This window comes from Drosophila melanogaster, chromosome 3R, assembly GCF_000001215.4.
Source record: "Drosophila melanogaster chromosome 3R".
Classification (NCBI taxonomy): domain Eukaryota; kingdom Metazoa; phylum Arthropoda; class Insecta; order Diptera; family Drosophilidae; genus Drosophila; species Drosophila melanogaster.
In genome coordinates this window covers 9,231,590-9,246,302 of record NT_033777.3, presented here as the reverse complement: position 1 = coordinate 9,246,302, position 14,713 = coordinate 9,231,590, and the positions used below count along the sequence as shown (strand labels likewise).

The following is a 14,713-nucleotide window of genomic DNA, read 5'->3' as shown; positions in this document are numbered from 1 at the left end:
ACTTCTTTACTTTCTTCACGTTCTTCCAACTCCGAAGCAAGATGACCTTTCCCCATAAATTAGTTATTAGCATATTAAATAATTCGAATAGAGTTTCATTCTTATGTTTGTAAATTCAAAGTTATTGGAATAAACTCCACTCTAAAGTACTTGTCACATACAAAATTCGCGGCCTTTTTTAAATTGAATTATGTATTTGAACTCATACCATATTATCGATTGTTATTAGTTGGTGTGCGGTATATCGATGTTCCTTAATGAAATAAGTGTGTAAAATAAAATTTCAATTAGGAAATATTTAAATCCGCGATTTTTGAAAAAGTATTGCCAATATAAAAAATGATAAAATAATGTTGATAAAATGTTTAGGAAACTTAAAAAAAGAAGTGAATATGTTGGCCAGTGTACTTATCGATAACATCGATTGGTTTTCGCCACCAGCTGTTTGGCTGCGCAGAAAAGACGAAGACTTCGTTTTCTTGTTATTGTTGAATAAACTAACAAAATTACCTATAATTGCTGGCACTACAAAGTGCAATAGCAATCAGGATGGGCAATCAACTGGTGGGCATTGCCCCTTCGCAAATTTATGCGGTGGAACACTATTTTTCCGGCCAGTTTGGATCCGAGATCGCCTTCAGTTCCAAGTAAGTGAAAATATGATGATTTGCCAAAAGAAAATTGTTGACACCCACGAATTTTGCACAGTATGGGCAGCACGAGATTCTTCAAGGTGGCCAAGGCTAAAACGGATGAGGGGCAAATAGTGGTCAAGGTGTTTGTGAAGCACGATCCCACTTTGCCACTGGAGGATCACAAGGAGCGATTGGAGGGCATCAAGAAGACACTCTCGCTGGCCAATGCCGTCAATTGTTTACCCTTTCAGCGGGTCGAGGTTGGTATTCTACAAATAGATTTATCACATGAATATGTACTGTGCAAGGGTATGCACAATGCAATGGAGCCACAATCCACCTAGCTTCGTCTATATTGAGTCATCAAATTTCAATATTTGGTGTGTTCCATGAAATGTTTCTAACACATAATCCTATTAAAAGCGTACGACAATAATTAATCATCATTTTTAGCTTATCGACAAGGCAGCCTACATAATGCGGGAGTATGTGAAGCACAGTCTCTATGATCGCGTATCCACACGACCATTTCTCACCGTATTGGAGAAAAAGTGGATAACGTTCCAAATTTTGTGTGCCCTGAATCAGTGCCACAAACAGAAGATCTGCCACGGGGACATCAAGCTGGAGAACATCTTGATTACGTCTTGGAACTGGATTCTGCTCTCCGACTTTGCCTCCTTTAAGCCCACATATTTGCCGGAGGACAATCCGGCGGATTATACGTACTTCTTCGATACGAGTAGAAGGCGAACCTGCTATATTGCACCCGAACGATTCGTTAAAACACTGGCCTCCGATGATGATGGTGGCAATGGTAATATGTCGGTCATACACACCGATTCCATAATTCGACTTGCTCCTAGCTATGCGGGTAACACTTTGTTGCCAGCCATGGACATCTTTTCGGCAGGCTGTGCCTTGCTGGAACTCTGGACAGAGGGAACTGCGCCCTTTGAACTCTCCCAGCTGCTGGCTTACAGGCGTGGCGAGCGAGATCTGGTGGAGAAACATCTGGCGGGCATCGAAAACGAAAGGTTGCGCAATCTGCTGGCCTCTATGATTGACATACACTCGATGAACCGAAAGAGCGCCGAGGATTACTTGGACCAGGAGCGCGGTCAGTTGTTTCCCGAATACTTCTACTCCTTCCTGCAGTCGTACTTGCAAATGTTCAGCTCAACACCGATCATGTCGCCGGATGACAAGATTCAGTGTCTGCATAAGGACATTGGGCACTGTATTAAAGTGCTGACACAGGCCCAGGATTTAACACCGGAAGAGGAGGAAAAGGAAGAAAAGAAGGATCCCACGTTGTGTGCCCGACTGCCACCGGAGCATGATGGTCTCATTTTGATCATCACGGTAGTCACATCCTGCATACGAGGACTGAAGCAGTCGAATACCAAAATTGCAGCCTTGGAACTTCTGCAAAAGCTGTCGAAGTACACAACATCCGAGACCATCCTGGATCGCATTTTGCCCTACATTGTAAGTACTCTATTTTTTTGTAGAGTGCAATTGATAATTCTCTTATGCCTACAAATCTTTTTAGCTCCATTTGGCCCAGAAATCGCCAGCCAAGGTGCAGGTTCAGGCCATCGAAACTCTGACCGCCTGTTTGGGCATGGTAAAGGACATTCCACGCAGCGATGCCAACGTGTTTCCCGAGTACATTCTGCCCTCCATCACCGATTTGGCCAGCGAGACGAGTGCAGTTATTGTTCGCGTGGCCTTTGCCCGGAATATAGCTGCACTGGCCAAGAGCGCTGTCTACTTTTTGGAGGAAACGCAACGAAATGCTCCTAACGATATGCCCACTCCACGTTACGAGGCAGAACTGAACGCCCTCCATGACATAGTTAGACAGGCAGTACTCAGTCTGTTAACGGATTCCCAACCGGTGGTCAAGCAAACACTGATGGAGTCGGGCATCTGCGATCTCTGTGCCTTCTTTGGCAAGGAAAAAGCGAACGATGTGATACTCTCGCACATCATGACGTTCCTTAATGATGAGGACAAGAACTTGAGAGGAGCATTCTATGACAACATCGCCGGAGTGGCTGGCTATGTGGGCTGGCAGGCGTCGGACATTCTCGTGCCACTTCTGCAGCAAGGTTTCACGGATCGCGAGGAGTTCGTCATTGCAAAAGCCATTCGTGCTGTGACCATTCTTATCGAACTGGGTCACATTAAGAAGCCAGCCGTTACGGAAATTGTCCAAGAGACAGCCTGTTATCTGTGCCATCCAAATCTTTGGGTTCGTCACGAAATCTGCGGCATGATTGCCACCACGGCGCGTAATCTCAGCGCCATCGATGTGCAGTGCAAGATTATGCCGGCGATTGGGGCATTTCTCAAGGCCCCGCTCATCCAGGTGGAGAAACCGCACATCCTGTTGGACTGTGTGCATCCGCCTGTGCCGCGGCAGATCTTCGACAGCGTTCTGCGCTTCCAAGACATTCATCATTTTATCAGAGCACTGGAGGCACGATCACGTGTTCGTAGTCAGACGAGGCAGGGAGCTCTGCCGCAGTACGAGGAGATGGGACAGACCTTGCGTAATGTATGTGGATTAGATCAAAATTGTATAAATTGTAAATTGTTCCTTTAACGTGCAGCTCTTTAGACGCTTAAGCTCTGAGGGATTAACGGATCTAATTGAGATGCAGCTACTGGCCATGAACCCGTTCCTTATCTCCATGAAGCACAAGGCCCTGCAGGATCTGGACGACACCGCCTCGGGGAATGGACGCATCGTGGTCAGTCGCAAGCAAGTCGCTTGTCATGAATATCCGCTGGCGGACAAAGCTAGCAAAATGCCCCTCGATAACCGTAAGTAAATGAGTTATATTCTGGATTTCATCTCACTTAACTTAATTGGGTAGTAACAAGTCCACTAAATTGCTTAATTTCCTTTTTCCCTGGTTTTTAGTTTGAAAGTAATCGCTTGTTTGAATTTCTTAGTTATTTTTAGTTCCGGATTATGGGAATTTATTCGCTGAAGGATAAAATGTTGGGAGCATGAACCGAATTAAACCAATATTTCATTTTTTTATATGCTTTTTAATAACCTTGTTTGTTACTCGATTTGTTTTTCTTACGTGTTTGAAATAAAATTATGCTTTTATAAACTTTATATTCTTGTTAAGTCGTATGATATCAACGAGGAAACCATTTAATACTTGCTTGAATTAATGCCAATTTCTTTACAGGCTCCAGCGAGGGTCCAACTCTAGCTTCGCCCGCCTCGGATGCAGCAATCACACCGCTGGGAGCTGGCGGACTGGCCGGAAGTCCGGCTTCTGGAGCCGTAGTCCTTGGAGTGCCAACTGCCACAGTGAGTGCGGCCACTTCGCTGGGTGAATACACAATGCCGGAACGAAACTGTTGGCTGGAACGCTCCTCCGAGTGCCGCAAGGATCTCGAATCGCTGACGGCCAAGATTAAGAGTCGCTACAATGTGTTGGCCATCTCGCAGCGTTGCAGCTACGACAAGCTGGTGACACCCTATCCGCCAGGCTGGCGGATGACTGGCACTTTGGTGGCTCACCTGCACGAGCATTCGGAATCCGTGATCAAGCTGGCTTCATTGCGGCCCCACGGATCACTCTTCGCCAGCGGCAGCATAGACGGCACAGTGCGATTGTGGGATTGCAGCAAACTGAATGGCAATCAGGGTGTAAACAAATCGAGGCAGGTTTATTCGGCCAATACACCCATCTATGCACTGGCGGCCTGTGATAGTGGACAATCGCTGGCGGTGGGCGGCAAGGATGGCAGCATGCTGATGATGCGAATCGATCGGAATTCCGCCAAAATGACGCTTCAACAGGCCCTAAATCAAAAGTAAGATGACTTCACTTACTTAATTACCCTATTACAACATAATCATTTCATTCGTAGTGATCATAAAGACGGTCCTGTTGTGGACATGCACGCCTACGATCAGGCCACGCAAAGTGTCATCGTGTACGCCACGCTATATGGCGGCATTGTGGCCTGGGACACGAGGATGCAGCACAGCGCCTGGAGGCTACAGAATGAACTCCGTCATGGGGTGATCACAACGATCTGTGCGGATCCAACGGGATCTTGGCTGGCCACCGGTACCAGCGGCGGTAAGCACATCTGCTGGGATCTACGCTTCCGTCTGCCCATTGCGGAAATCAAGCATCCGGCGGATTCGTGGATACGCAAGGTGGCCTGCCATCCCACAGAGCCTTCATACCTGATCTCAGCCTCGCAGTCAAACAATGAGGTATCCGTGTGGAATATAGAAACGGGACAGCGCCAGACGGTTTTGTGGGCAAGTCCGGTGGCGGCTTTATCGAGCGCTAGTCCCAGCGATCCGGCCACCACGTGCGGCATTCTCAGTGGCGTGGTCGATGGTTCACCCTTTATTCTCACCGGCAGTTCGGATCAGCGGATCCGGTACTGGGACATCACCAACCCAAAGAACTCATCGCTTAAAGTACCCGCTGCCAATGACAACCTGGCAGATGTGGCTTTCAACTATGGGTAATTATTGATCTGTTATTATAATGATAATATAATAAAATTATCAATTCATTCCACCCTTCAGTGCCCGGTTAATCGATGGCAGCCAAGTGATCGAGGAGCAAATCATTTCCATGGCCAGCACGGGCGACTCGCAGCAGCTGCGATCGTCCACGGAGGAGAATCCCCGCTCGGGGCCGGATATGCCAACGGCCAGTCACCACGATGCCATCACGGATCTGCTGATGTGCAAGGACAAGGGCCAGATCTACATAGCATCTGCATCGCGAAACGGTGTCATCAAGCTGTGGAAGTGAGCGCCCACTAAATAGTATTTAATTATTCAACTGTGATTAGCCTAATAAACTGCAATATGTGTAACTATTTAATAAACGGTTGCTTCTAAACTGTACTCTCTTGTTTTAAAAACTTGGAGCTTGGCGCTTCAAGCAAAAAAAAAAATTTGAACACAACATACCATATTTTAAAATAGTAGGCCAGCCGTCTCATGTAGTCACTTCAAACTTGTTTAACTTTTGGACATATGGATAGCTTAACTTGGTTGTTCACGCAAGAAGGAAGTTCAAAAAATAATTTTTGGTTATTGCTTTAGTTCAAGTTTTTTATAAATTTGTTTCTTTTGATATTCCTAAACTGTAAGTAGACAATTTTTACACCTTACAATTTCCAAAAGTAAAAAGAGTTTTTCACAAAAGCTACGTTTCATTTTATGTTAATACATAGTTAAAATGCAATATGACCAAATGAAAGGGAATTGTTTTACGCAAACTTAAATTAAACGGCCTCAATTTTGAACGCATCGATGCAGCGCTTAATCGATATCAAATCGAAAAAAATATCGCAAAAATTATCGCTGCTCGATGCACCGACATATTTTTTTTTACATCACTACTTTGAACTGTACTAGCGTGCGCGTATTTTACAATTACAAATTGAGAAGGCAAAGTAAGTAACGCAAGTAATTCCCTTTCGGATCTGGAAAAACTAGAATTTTTAAGAATTTTTTGAGAATATTTTTTGCAGCATTTATGCGCATTCAAGCCCTAATGCAAAATTGTTTTTCTGTATATTTTTCCAGCTTGATTTTCGGCAAACAAAAAGGTGAAGAAGAAGAGCGGAGCCAAGCGAAAAGAGTGAGCGTGTGTTCGTGAGAGAGAGCATTTGTGCGCGTGTGTGTGTGAGGGGACGCGAAGAAACAAGGATTTTTTTTATTCGCTTGCTAATTGAATCCCGTACAGAGAAATGGAGGAAGTTGCGGTAAAGAAGCGCGGCCGACCGTCAAAGGCATCCGTCGGTGGTAAATCTTCAACAGCGGCGGTTGCAGCAATCTCGCCAGGCATCAAAAAGCGCGGTCGTCCCGCCAAGAACAAGGGCTCCAGTGGCGGTGGTGGACAGCGGGGTCGCCCACCGAAGGCGTCAAAAATCCAAAATGACGAAGATCCCGAAGACGAGGGGGAGGAGGACGGCGATGGCGATGGCTCCGGCGCTGAGCTTGCAAACAACTCATCACCCTCGCCGACGAAGGGCAGGGGACGACCCAAGAGCAGTGGTGGCGCCGGATCAGGATCCGGGGATTCGGTGAAGACGCCCGGTTCCGCCAAGAAGCGCAAGGCCGGCAGGCCCAAGAAGCACCAGCCCAGCGATAGCGAGAATGAAGGTGAGCCTATGGTAGTGCAGTTAGTACGTAAATCCCCAACATTTCATGGTCTCAATTCAATTAATGGAAATTTAAGCACTGTTTGCTTCCACCAAACTTGCACTTTTATCTTTACGCTACCTGGTGATTTTTTTTCGAAGATCACAGGTAGAGTCATGATTTCAACATTCCGCAACCATGCAATCAATCAAAATCAAAAATATGTAAATGGTCGATAGACCATTGATTTACCTTCACAAATATTACTTTAAATATATTCCTGGATTCATTTCATTATTATACCTATTAACTAACATTGCTTTGTTTCTTTCAAAACAGACGATCAGGATGAGGACGACGACGGCAACAGCAGCATCGAAGAACGTCGCCCAGTGGGCCGACCGTCGGCTGGATCCGTCAACCTGAACATATCGCGCACGGGACGCGGCCTGGGAAGACCCAAGAAGCGGGCTGTCGAGTCCAATGGCGATGGGGAGCCACAAGTGCCCAAGAAACGCGGTCGTCCACCACAGAACAAGTCGGGTAGCGGTGGCAGTACTGGCTACGTACCCACCGGTCGTCCGCGCGGTCGTCCAAAGGCCAATGCTGCACCCGTCGAGAAGCACGAGGACAATGACGACGATCAGGACGATGAGAACTCCGGGGAGGAGGAACACAGCTCGCCTGAGAAGACGGTAGTGGCGCCGAAGAAACGTGGACGTCCCTCTCTTGCCGCTGGCAAGGTGTCCAAAGAGGAAACAACAAAGCCCCGTAGTCGCCCAGCGAAAAATATTGATGACGATGCAGATGATGCTGATTCCGCCGATCAGGGCCAACACAACTCCAAGAAGGAGTCGAACGACGAGGACCGTGCCGTGGATGGGACACCAACCAAAGGAGATGGCCTCAAATGGAACTCCGATGGCGAAAATGATGCCAACGACGGTTATGTTTCGGATAACTACAACGATTCCGAATCGGTAGCTGCCTAAAACATACAATTTATAAACATTTCCACACACCCCTCCCCAAAAATCAACACAAAAAAAAAAGAATGTTGTAAAAGCAAAAAAAAAAAAACGAAAAAAAATCTGCAAGTAAGAGAAGAAAACACAAAAATGGATAGGACCTACTTGGACTTTAGAGAACCTTCCCCTCCTAAAACAACACACTTTGTCTACATATATATTCCGATTTATTGCTGAGAAATCGGACAAACCGTTTACAACTGCACTGCACTGTAATGACGACACATAGCTCGGAAAACGATTTCAACTTGGATTGAAATTACCAAATAAATAACACATAAATAACATATTTGGGGAAGATTTCAAGTTCCGAAGTAGAACTGAACTTTATTGTAACAACAAATTTGATTTGATTGCAGAAATTTCAATCGTATACAAGTTTAAATAAACCTACTATACCTAAAAAAATTTTGTGTAATTTAGTTTTTATATATATCATTTAACATATATTATCTATTGATATAAACCAGATGGAAAAATATGTAAATCCATGGTTGTATTGATTCTTTATATACAGTGTTCACTGTACTTTACATTATATGGTCACTCTGAAGAAAGTGAAGTTATAAACGGTAATTGTTGTAATGCTATTTTAACAACATTAAAACTAGGGCAACTAGTTAAATGCATTATAGAACATAAAAATCAATTAATTTCTCTAATGGGATAGTAAATGAAATTATAACTTACATATAGTAGTATGCTAAATTTTTGGTATCTTAGAACTATTGGAGAGTGTTTCTCAGTGCGCTTCGCAATGGTATATTTGAACGGTCGAGCTGCGGTCACACTAAATGTTCGCGCGTAAGAAGAAGCAGACCTAGAACGGCGTGCTTGTAATATGTAAATTTTTCAAATAAGCTAAGGTGTGAGTACCCAACAGCTATAAAATATGAAAAGTATTTTAAAACTGCCAGCCTTATGCTGATAGTTCGACAGCATTGTTTACATTTCCAATCGGCGGTAAATCACAATCAAATTTGCGGCTGCGAAAAAAGATCACAAATTGATAAAAAAAAAAGCCGCAAACAAAAACAAAACAAACACCCTGGTGCGTGTGTATGTATGCGCGAGTGTTGGTCTGTGAATGTGTGTGCTCAAGTGTGTGTTTGTGTGCGACTGGCGTCTGATCAAATTTGGCATGCCCCTAAAATCGATTGATAAATAATATATAAACAATTTGGCTGGGGCAGCGTAATTCATTTGCCAGGGTGAATATAAAAAAGGGGGTGATGATAAAAGAACAAGAAAATGTGTAATCAATTTATATAAATATTTTGCGCGCATGTTAATAAAAGTAAAATAAATTGTCGGTCTTTTGCGCTCGCACCCCCGCTCTTGCTCTCTCTCGCACTCTGTGGGCATGCTCACTCGTTCTCTCTGTTGATTTCGCACGTTTGCCAACACTGCTCTCATTTTGGGGGGTTCTTGTTCTCTCCTCTCTCTCTAGCTCTTTGTTGTAGTTGTATTTGGCCAGTGTGTCTTTGCATTTCGCTTTTATTATCGTTCTGCGACGGACGGCGGCGACGTTGAAGAAATTCCTGGCCGATTTCTTCTTCATCATCCTGTGTAAATAATTGTAATTTAAATAATCTAAATTTCGTATTTAACGAAAGCACACACACCATCAAATCAATGGAAATGCAAACGAGAAGGCTTTTTTAAGTGCATGTGTAAGTGTTTCAAAAAAGGAAATGAACAAAAAAAAACAGCTAAAAACCGTAAAGTACTCCTGTTTCGTTTTACATTGTCATCATCGGGTTTCCTTTTCCATTTCGGCGGCATGAGTGTATGTGTGCATTTCCAGACCGCTTTTTGTACATATGCAAACATGTATAAATAGTTTGCGAAATTAATTCGTATTTTGCCCGAAAAAGGTAAAAATCAATTAAGTGTGTGCCTGAATAATTTATATGATTCCTTTCTTTTTGTTTGGTTGGTGAACAAATTTTTCCGATTGTGCGTATGTGTGCGAATGTGTGTGTTTCATTATTTCCTTATACCATCGTGTTCTTCCTTTTGAGCGGTGGCCATTTGGCTGCTCTGCTTCTTCCTTCTCCCCGCGTCCCCCCGCCAAACCATTCAGCTCCCTCTTACGTGTGTGTGTGTGCTCTCTCGCTCTTTCTCTCTCTCGGGACGCCTTGCAATTGTATATATGTGCTTTTCCCAATAAGAACGCCTAACTACCAACTAAAATATTAAACAATTCAAATGGTTTTAATTCCTAATTACTTATTGGCCGCACCTCCTTTGTTTTGTCCGCCATCTCTTTTATGGTTTATCTTTATGTTTGTTTTTATATATACCCCCCTCCCCTAGAAGTGTGGGTGTGTGCGAGCTTCCAGGGGCACAGCATTCGCGTTCTCTCTCTTCCTTTTCGCATGCTGCACTTGTCTCTCCTTTTTTGGGGGGCTTCTTGGGAGGCACGAAAGGACCGAAAGGGAGAAATGGAGATATAATTCTCGTAAACAACCCAAAAACAAAAAAAAAAATAATAAAATAAAAGACCGACCCACTCGCATTCTTTTCGCTGAAAACGTAACCTCAAATGTTTGCGGCCGCCTTTCGCCTTCGTCTTCGTTTCGTTTTCTTCGCCATTCGTTCTGTCGCATTCGCTCATCGTCTGCCGGCATCGTTCTTGTTGTTGTTCTTGCTCCTCTGTGTGTATGTTAATTTTATATGTTTTCCATTTTCGACCGCCCCACCACCCCCCGCTATACGTCTTTCCGTGTGCTTTCCGCGGGAGGCGCTATAACAATAATTCTGTTCACAAGTTTTCCAGATATGTATAAATTCTTAGATGTTAAACAAGCCGCTATACGTCTTTCCGTGTGCTTTCCGCGGGAGGCGCTATAACAATAATTCTGTTCACAAGTTTTCCAGATATGTATAAATTCTTAGATGTTAAACAAGCCGATCTACAATGTAACCAGATTTTAAAAAGGGATTTTGTTTCTGTTTTCATTGGATTCCATATTTTGTACAATGGATATTATTATAATCCCAAACTATTATAGAATTTCATGTTAAAAGAGTAAAACAGGATTTGAATAATCAGATCTAAAGATCATTTTCATAATGTTGAAATGCAATGGTCCTAATGGTGATTTATAAAATTTCGTTAAAACCTTTTTGGAACTGCAACATAAACGCCATTGTTATCGTGTGCCAACTTTTTGTTACGGTTGCTAAGCACTTACGAATAGATAAAGTCTGAAAAGTTATGTATTGATAGTCACTGATAAAACTAGCCTGCATCGTAATTTATTAAGAGTATTAATCCAATCGGTCTTCAAAGAAACCAAATTATATTTTCCGTATTTTTCGAGCATGATTCAGCGCTGCGTTGTTCTTCTATGGATAGTCTGCTTCTGCGACTTGTTCTTGGGGCTCCTGTTCCTCAAACGTAAACGCAACGCACACACTCCCCCCCCCCCCCCGCAATTCACCACTTATCGGCATCTACTTTGTTATTGTTTTCGTAATGGGGAAATCATGGCTAATATTTGCCTTAGTCGTCTTTCAGTTTTAGAAGAAATTGTTTTGCTTTTACGCGTGCCTTGTGCGTTTTATTTTGTTGATTATTATTATGTGCCCTGTCTGCTGTCTGTGTTATCGGAATCTTTTCTTTACCATGACCAGCTCAAAGTTTTTAATCGCACAAAAGTACAGTGGTTCGAGTGTCGTATTGAATTGGGAATAAAAACTAGCATCATATAAAAAGTTATTTGATTCGAAATCGATAATTTCTCAACAATTTATTTCCAAAAACTACTGCGTTTACTAATCACAGTTTACACTTTAATTTCTCATTGCAGTTTGTGTATATTTTCATCATTAAAACGTCGTGTAAATTAAAATTCATCCTAATTATAATTAATAAACTACATTAATAAACGGAAATTCCACAATTCTCAACAAGAAATCTGTAAAAATTCAAGTTTTAACCAATTCTCATACGTAATTAAATAAATAAAGTTCAGTTTTGTTAAGTCCCAAAAACAACAGCTGTGCAACTGTGTAAAATATTATTCATAATTTTGTGTAAATTTATGTAAAAAAAAAAAAAAAAACAAACCAACCACGACAACCAAACCAAACGAAGCAAATTCAATTTTTTTGATCAAAAAGTGTGTGAAAAATCTCAGCAAAGCCTGTAAAATAAATATTAAATATATTAAGCAAAAAGTGTGGTTTCTTTTACAACAAAATAAATAAAAGCAAAAAACAAGTGTAAATCTGAAGCGAAAATTAAAAAAAAATTATATGTAACATTTGTGAATATTTCCGAGCGAATAGTGTTGCAAAACGCGCGTGTGGTTCTTTGTGCTGCAAGTTAAAATACAATTCAAGTTGGCAATACGCGCAAAATTGTCAGCTGCGATAGCTAGGAAAAGCCTCCAAAATTGAGCTCCTAACCGCGCCCACAATTGCCATATCGACGCCCTCGCCGCAGCAGCAACACCAACAGCAGCAGCAGCAGCAGCAGCAGCAACTCTATCAGCAACATCAACAGCAGCAGCAGCAACATTACGGTCCACCACCGCCCTACTTTCAACAGCTACACCAGCAACACCAACAGCAGCAGCAACAACAGCAGCAGCAGCAACACCAGCAACACATGAAGTTTTTGGGTGGTAACGATGATCGCAATGGCCGCGGAGGCGTCGGCGTTGGCACGGATGCCATTGTAGGATCTCGAGGTGGCGTCTCTCAGGATGCCGCCGATGCAGCTGGTGCCGCCGCAGCCGCCGCCGTCGGCTATGTCTTCCAGCAGCGTCCATCGCCTGGTGGGGTTGGCGTCGGCGTGGGCGGAGTGGGTGGCGGTGTGCCAGGGGTCGGAGCCGTAGGCTCGACCTTGCACGAGGCCGCCGCCGCCGAGTACGCCGCCCACTTTGCCCAGAAGCAACAGCAGACCCGATGGGCGTGCGGCGACGACGGCCATGGGATCGATGTAAGTATTCCAGACTCCAAAATAAAACAGTTTTAGAGCCATTGTAGTAACATGTTGAGGGGCTCTTCCAATAACTTTTTTTTTTATCGCAATAAAGGAATATTATCTTTACTACCTAAAAGTTAAATATTTTAGAATTATCATTACCAAGTTAATTAATTAATACAAAGAATATAAGTATTTTTACTTCTATGCAAATAGTATTGAAGAGCATATTTAGCAATTAGCATCAGATGACAATTTTTTCCCCTTTTTCTAAATTTTGGCTTCCATATCGTTATTGGGTAACTTTTCCCAGTGCTGCTTCTTGATTAGACTTTGTGGCGCTTATTTCAGGGGGAGGAAGGTGGGCTTTAATTCTCCCCCAGTTGACCTCCGCAGATTGTATAAGTGTCTGCCAGAAATGGTTGCATAAACAGATTATCACAATTTGGCATTGAGTGTGCAGCCAATGGAATTGTGCGAATAGAATAGCAAGATGTTTGTGGTAAAATAGGAGATATTGATTAGGAAATTTGTTTCATATTCGACAGAGACTTAATTGGCAATGTACAAATACAAAGGATTAAATAGCTCAGAATTTTATATTTACGAACTAAATGAGAGCAATTAAGTTAGATTATATCGAGAACTATTCAAAGGCTCATACATATATCCTTGAATTAATTCCAGAACCCGGACAAATGGAAGTACAATCCGCCGATGAATCCGGCCAATGCCGCTCCTGGCGGTCCACCGGGAAATGGCAGTAATGGTGGGCCCGGCGCCATTGGAACCATTGGCATGGGCAGCGGATTGGGTGGTGGTGGCGGCGGCGGAGCTGGCGGCGGAAATAATGGCGGCTCTGGTACGAATGGCGGTCTGCATCATCAATCGATGGCCGCTGCAGCTGCGAATATGGCAGCCATGCAACAGGCGGCGGCGTTGGCCAAGCACAATCACATGATATCACAGGCAGCAGCCGCAGTTGCAGCCCAGCAACAACATCAGCATCCACACCAGCAGCATCCCCAGCAGCAGCAGCAACAGCAGCAGGCGCAGAACCAGGGGCATCCACATCACCTTATGGGCGGTGGCAATGGACTGGGCAACGGCAATGGATTGGGCATACAACATCCCGGCCAGCAACAGCAGCAGCAGCAGCAACAACAGCAGCAGCAACATCCCGGCCAGTACAACGCGAATCTGCTTAACCATGCGGCTGCCTTGGGTCACATGTCATCTTATGCCCAATCGGGTGGCAGCATGTACGACCATCATGGTGGAGCCATGCACCCGGGAATGAACGGCGGCATGCCCAAGCAACAGCCATTGGGTCCACCCGGAGCCGGAGGACCCCAGGACTATGTCTACATGGGTGGCCAGACCACTGTGCCCATGGGAGCCGCAATGATGCCGCCACAGAATCAATATATGAACAGCTCTGCTGTTGCAGCTGCCAATCGGAATGCAGCGGTGAGTAATAGGTTAACTTTCTTGGCTTGCCATAATTAATCCAACAATTGTCGTTTCGATTACGATAATTTATGCGGACAAGAGGGGAATATGTTGCAATTGATTTGCTTAGGAATACTACCACTTATCAGTAGCATAAGTAGTAGTCTTTAATTCAATTGATAAGGCTCGGAATGATAAGCTAATTAGTTAACCATGTTTGTATATGTATGTTTGTATTGATAACTGATGGAATATCAATAGTTTTACATGATGGGGTAGCTACGAACAACTAAAAGGCTGCTTCTTCTCTCCTGTCAATGAGATGAATCATCTACTTTGCGTTTGTGAACCCAAGAGAATGACAGTTTTCTTGCCTTACTTAAGTTCAGTGCGTTTGCCACTACATTCATTTGTCTTATTATACGCTGTTTATTTAGCGAACTAAAACTCGATAGTTGTCAATTAAATAGGCGAAACCAACTTGACAAAACTGCCGATAAAG

The 14,713-nt window shown here is 43.7% G+C and overlaps 3 protein-coding genes across 10 annotated transcripts in view; all 3 read left to right on the top strand.

The window, feature by feature from the left end:
• The first annotated feature begins 433 nt into the window (after nucleotides 1-433).
• Vps15 (Vacuolar protein sorting 15) lies at nucleotides 434-5,546 on the top strand. 3 transcript variants are annotated; one of them, NM_141611.2, is made up of 8 exons: nucleotides 434-647; nucleotides 709-895; nucleotides 1,089-2,126; nucleotides 2,191-3,201; nucleotides 3,257-3,470; nucleotides 3,851-4,484; nucleotides 4,542-5,156; nucleotides 5,221-5,546. In NM_141611.2, the coding sequence occupies exons 1-8, from the start codon at nucleotides 550-552 to the stop codon at nucleotides 5,450-5,452; spliced, it is 4,029 nt and encodes a 1,342-aa protein (NP_649868.1). In that variant the 5' UTR covers nucleotides 434-549; the 3' UTR covers nucleotides 5,453-5,546. The 3 variants fall into 3 exon arrangements, with proteins under 3 accessions (NP_649868.1, NP_001262405.1, NP_001163565.1); NM_001275476.1 differs by lacking the exons at nucleotides 3,851-4,484; nucleotides 4,542-5,156; nucleotides 5,221-5,546 and adding an exon at nucleotides 3,603-3,773; NM_001170094.2 differs by lacking the exons at nucleotides 3,851-4,484; nucleotides 4,542-5,156; nucleotides 5,221-5,546 and having other exon boundaries at nucleotides 3,257-3,773.
• Nucleotides 5,547-5,648: 102 nt separating this feature from the next.
• On the top strand, nucleotides 5,649-8,220 carry D1 (D1 chromosomal protein). Of its 3 annotated transcripts, NM_169261.3 has the most exons (4): nucleotides 6,036-6,101; nucleotides 6,235-6,257; nucleotides 6,395-6,813; nucleotides 7,132-8,220. In NM_169261.3, the coding sequence occupies exons 3-4, from the start codon at nucleotides 6,399-6,401 to the stop codon at nucleotides 7,782-7,784; spliced, it is 1,068 nt and encodes a 355-aa protein (NP_731319.1). In that variant the 5' UTR covers nucleotides 6,036-6,101; nucleotides 6,235-6,257; nucleotides 6,395-6,398; the 3' UTR covers nucleotides 7,785-8,220. The 3 variants fall into 3 exon arrangements, with proteins under 3 accessions (NP_731320.1, NP_731319.1, NP_524286.1); NM_169262.2 differs by lacking the exon at nucleotides 6,036-6,101 and adding an exon at nucleotides 5,649-5,791 and having other exon boundaries at nucleotides 6,235-6,813; NM_079562.3 differs by having other exon boundaries at nucleotides 6,235-6,813.
• A 400-nt stretch (nucleotides 8,221-8,620) lies between these two features.
• pum (pumilio) overlaps nucleotides 8,621-14,713 on the top strand; it is a 171,340-nt gene continuing 165,247 nt past the window's right edge. For 2 of the 4 annotated variants that reach the window (NM_001275474.1, NM_079561.4), the window contains exons 1-3: nucleotides 9,278-9,493; nucleotides 11,639-12,774; nucleotides 13,447-14,229. In NM_001275474.1, coding sequence (NP_001262403.1) covers nucleotides 12,442-12,774; nucleotides 13,447-14,229 — 1,116 coding nt within the window. In that variant the 5' untranslated portion in view covers nucleotides 9,278-9,493; nucleotides 11,639-12,441. Of the gene's footprint in view, nucleotides 8,689-9,277; nucleotides 9,494-11,638; nucleotides 12,775-13,446; nucleotides 14,230-14,713 lie in introns of those variants that run through there. The other 2 variants (NM_169259.3, NM_169258.3) reach the window with 2 other exon arrangements.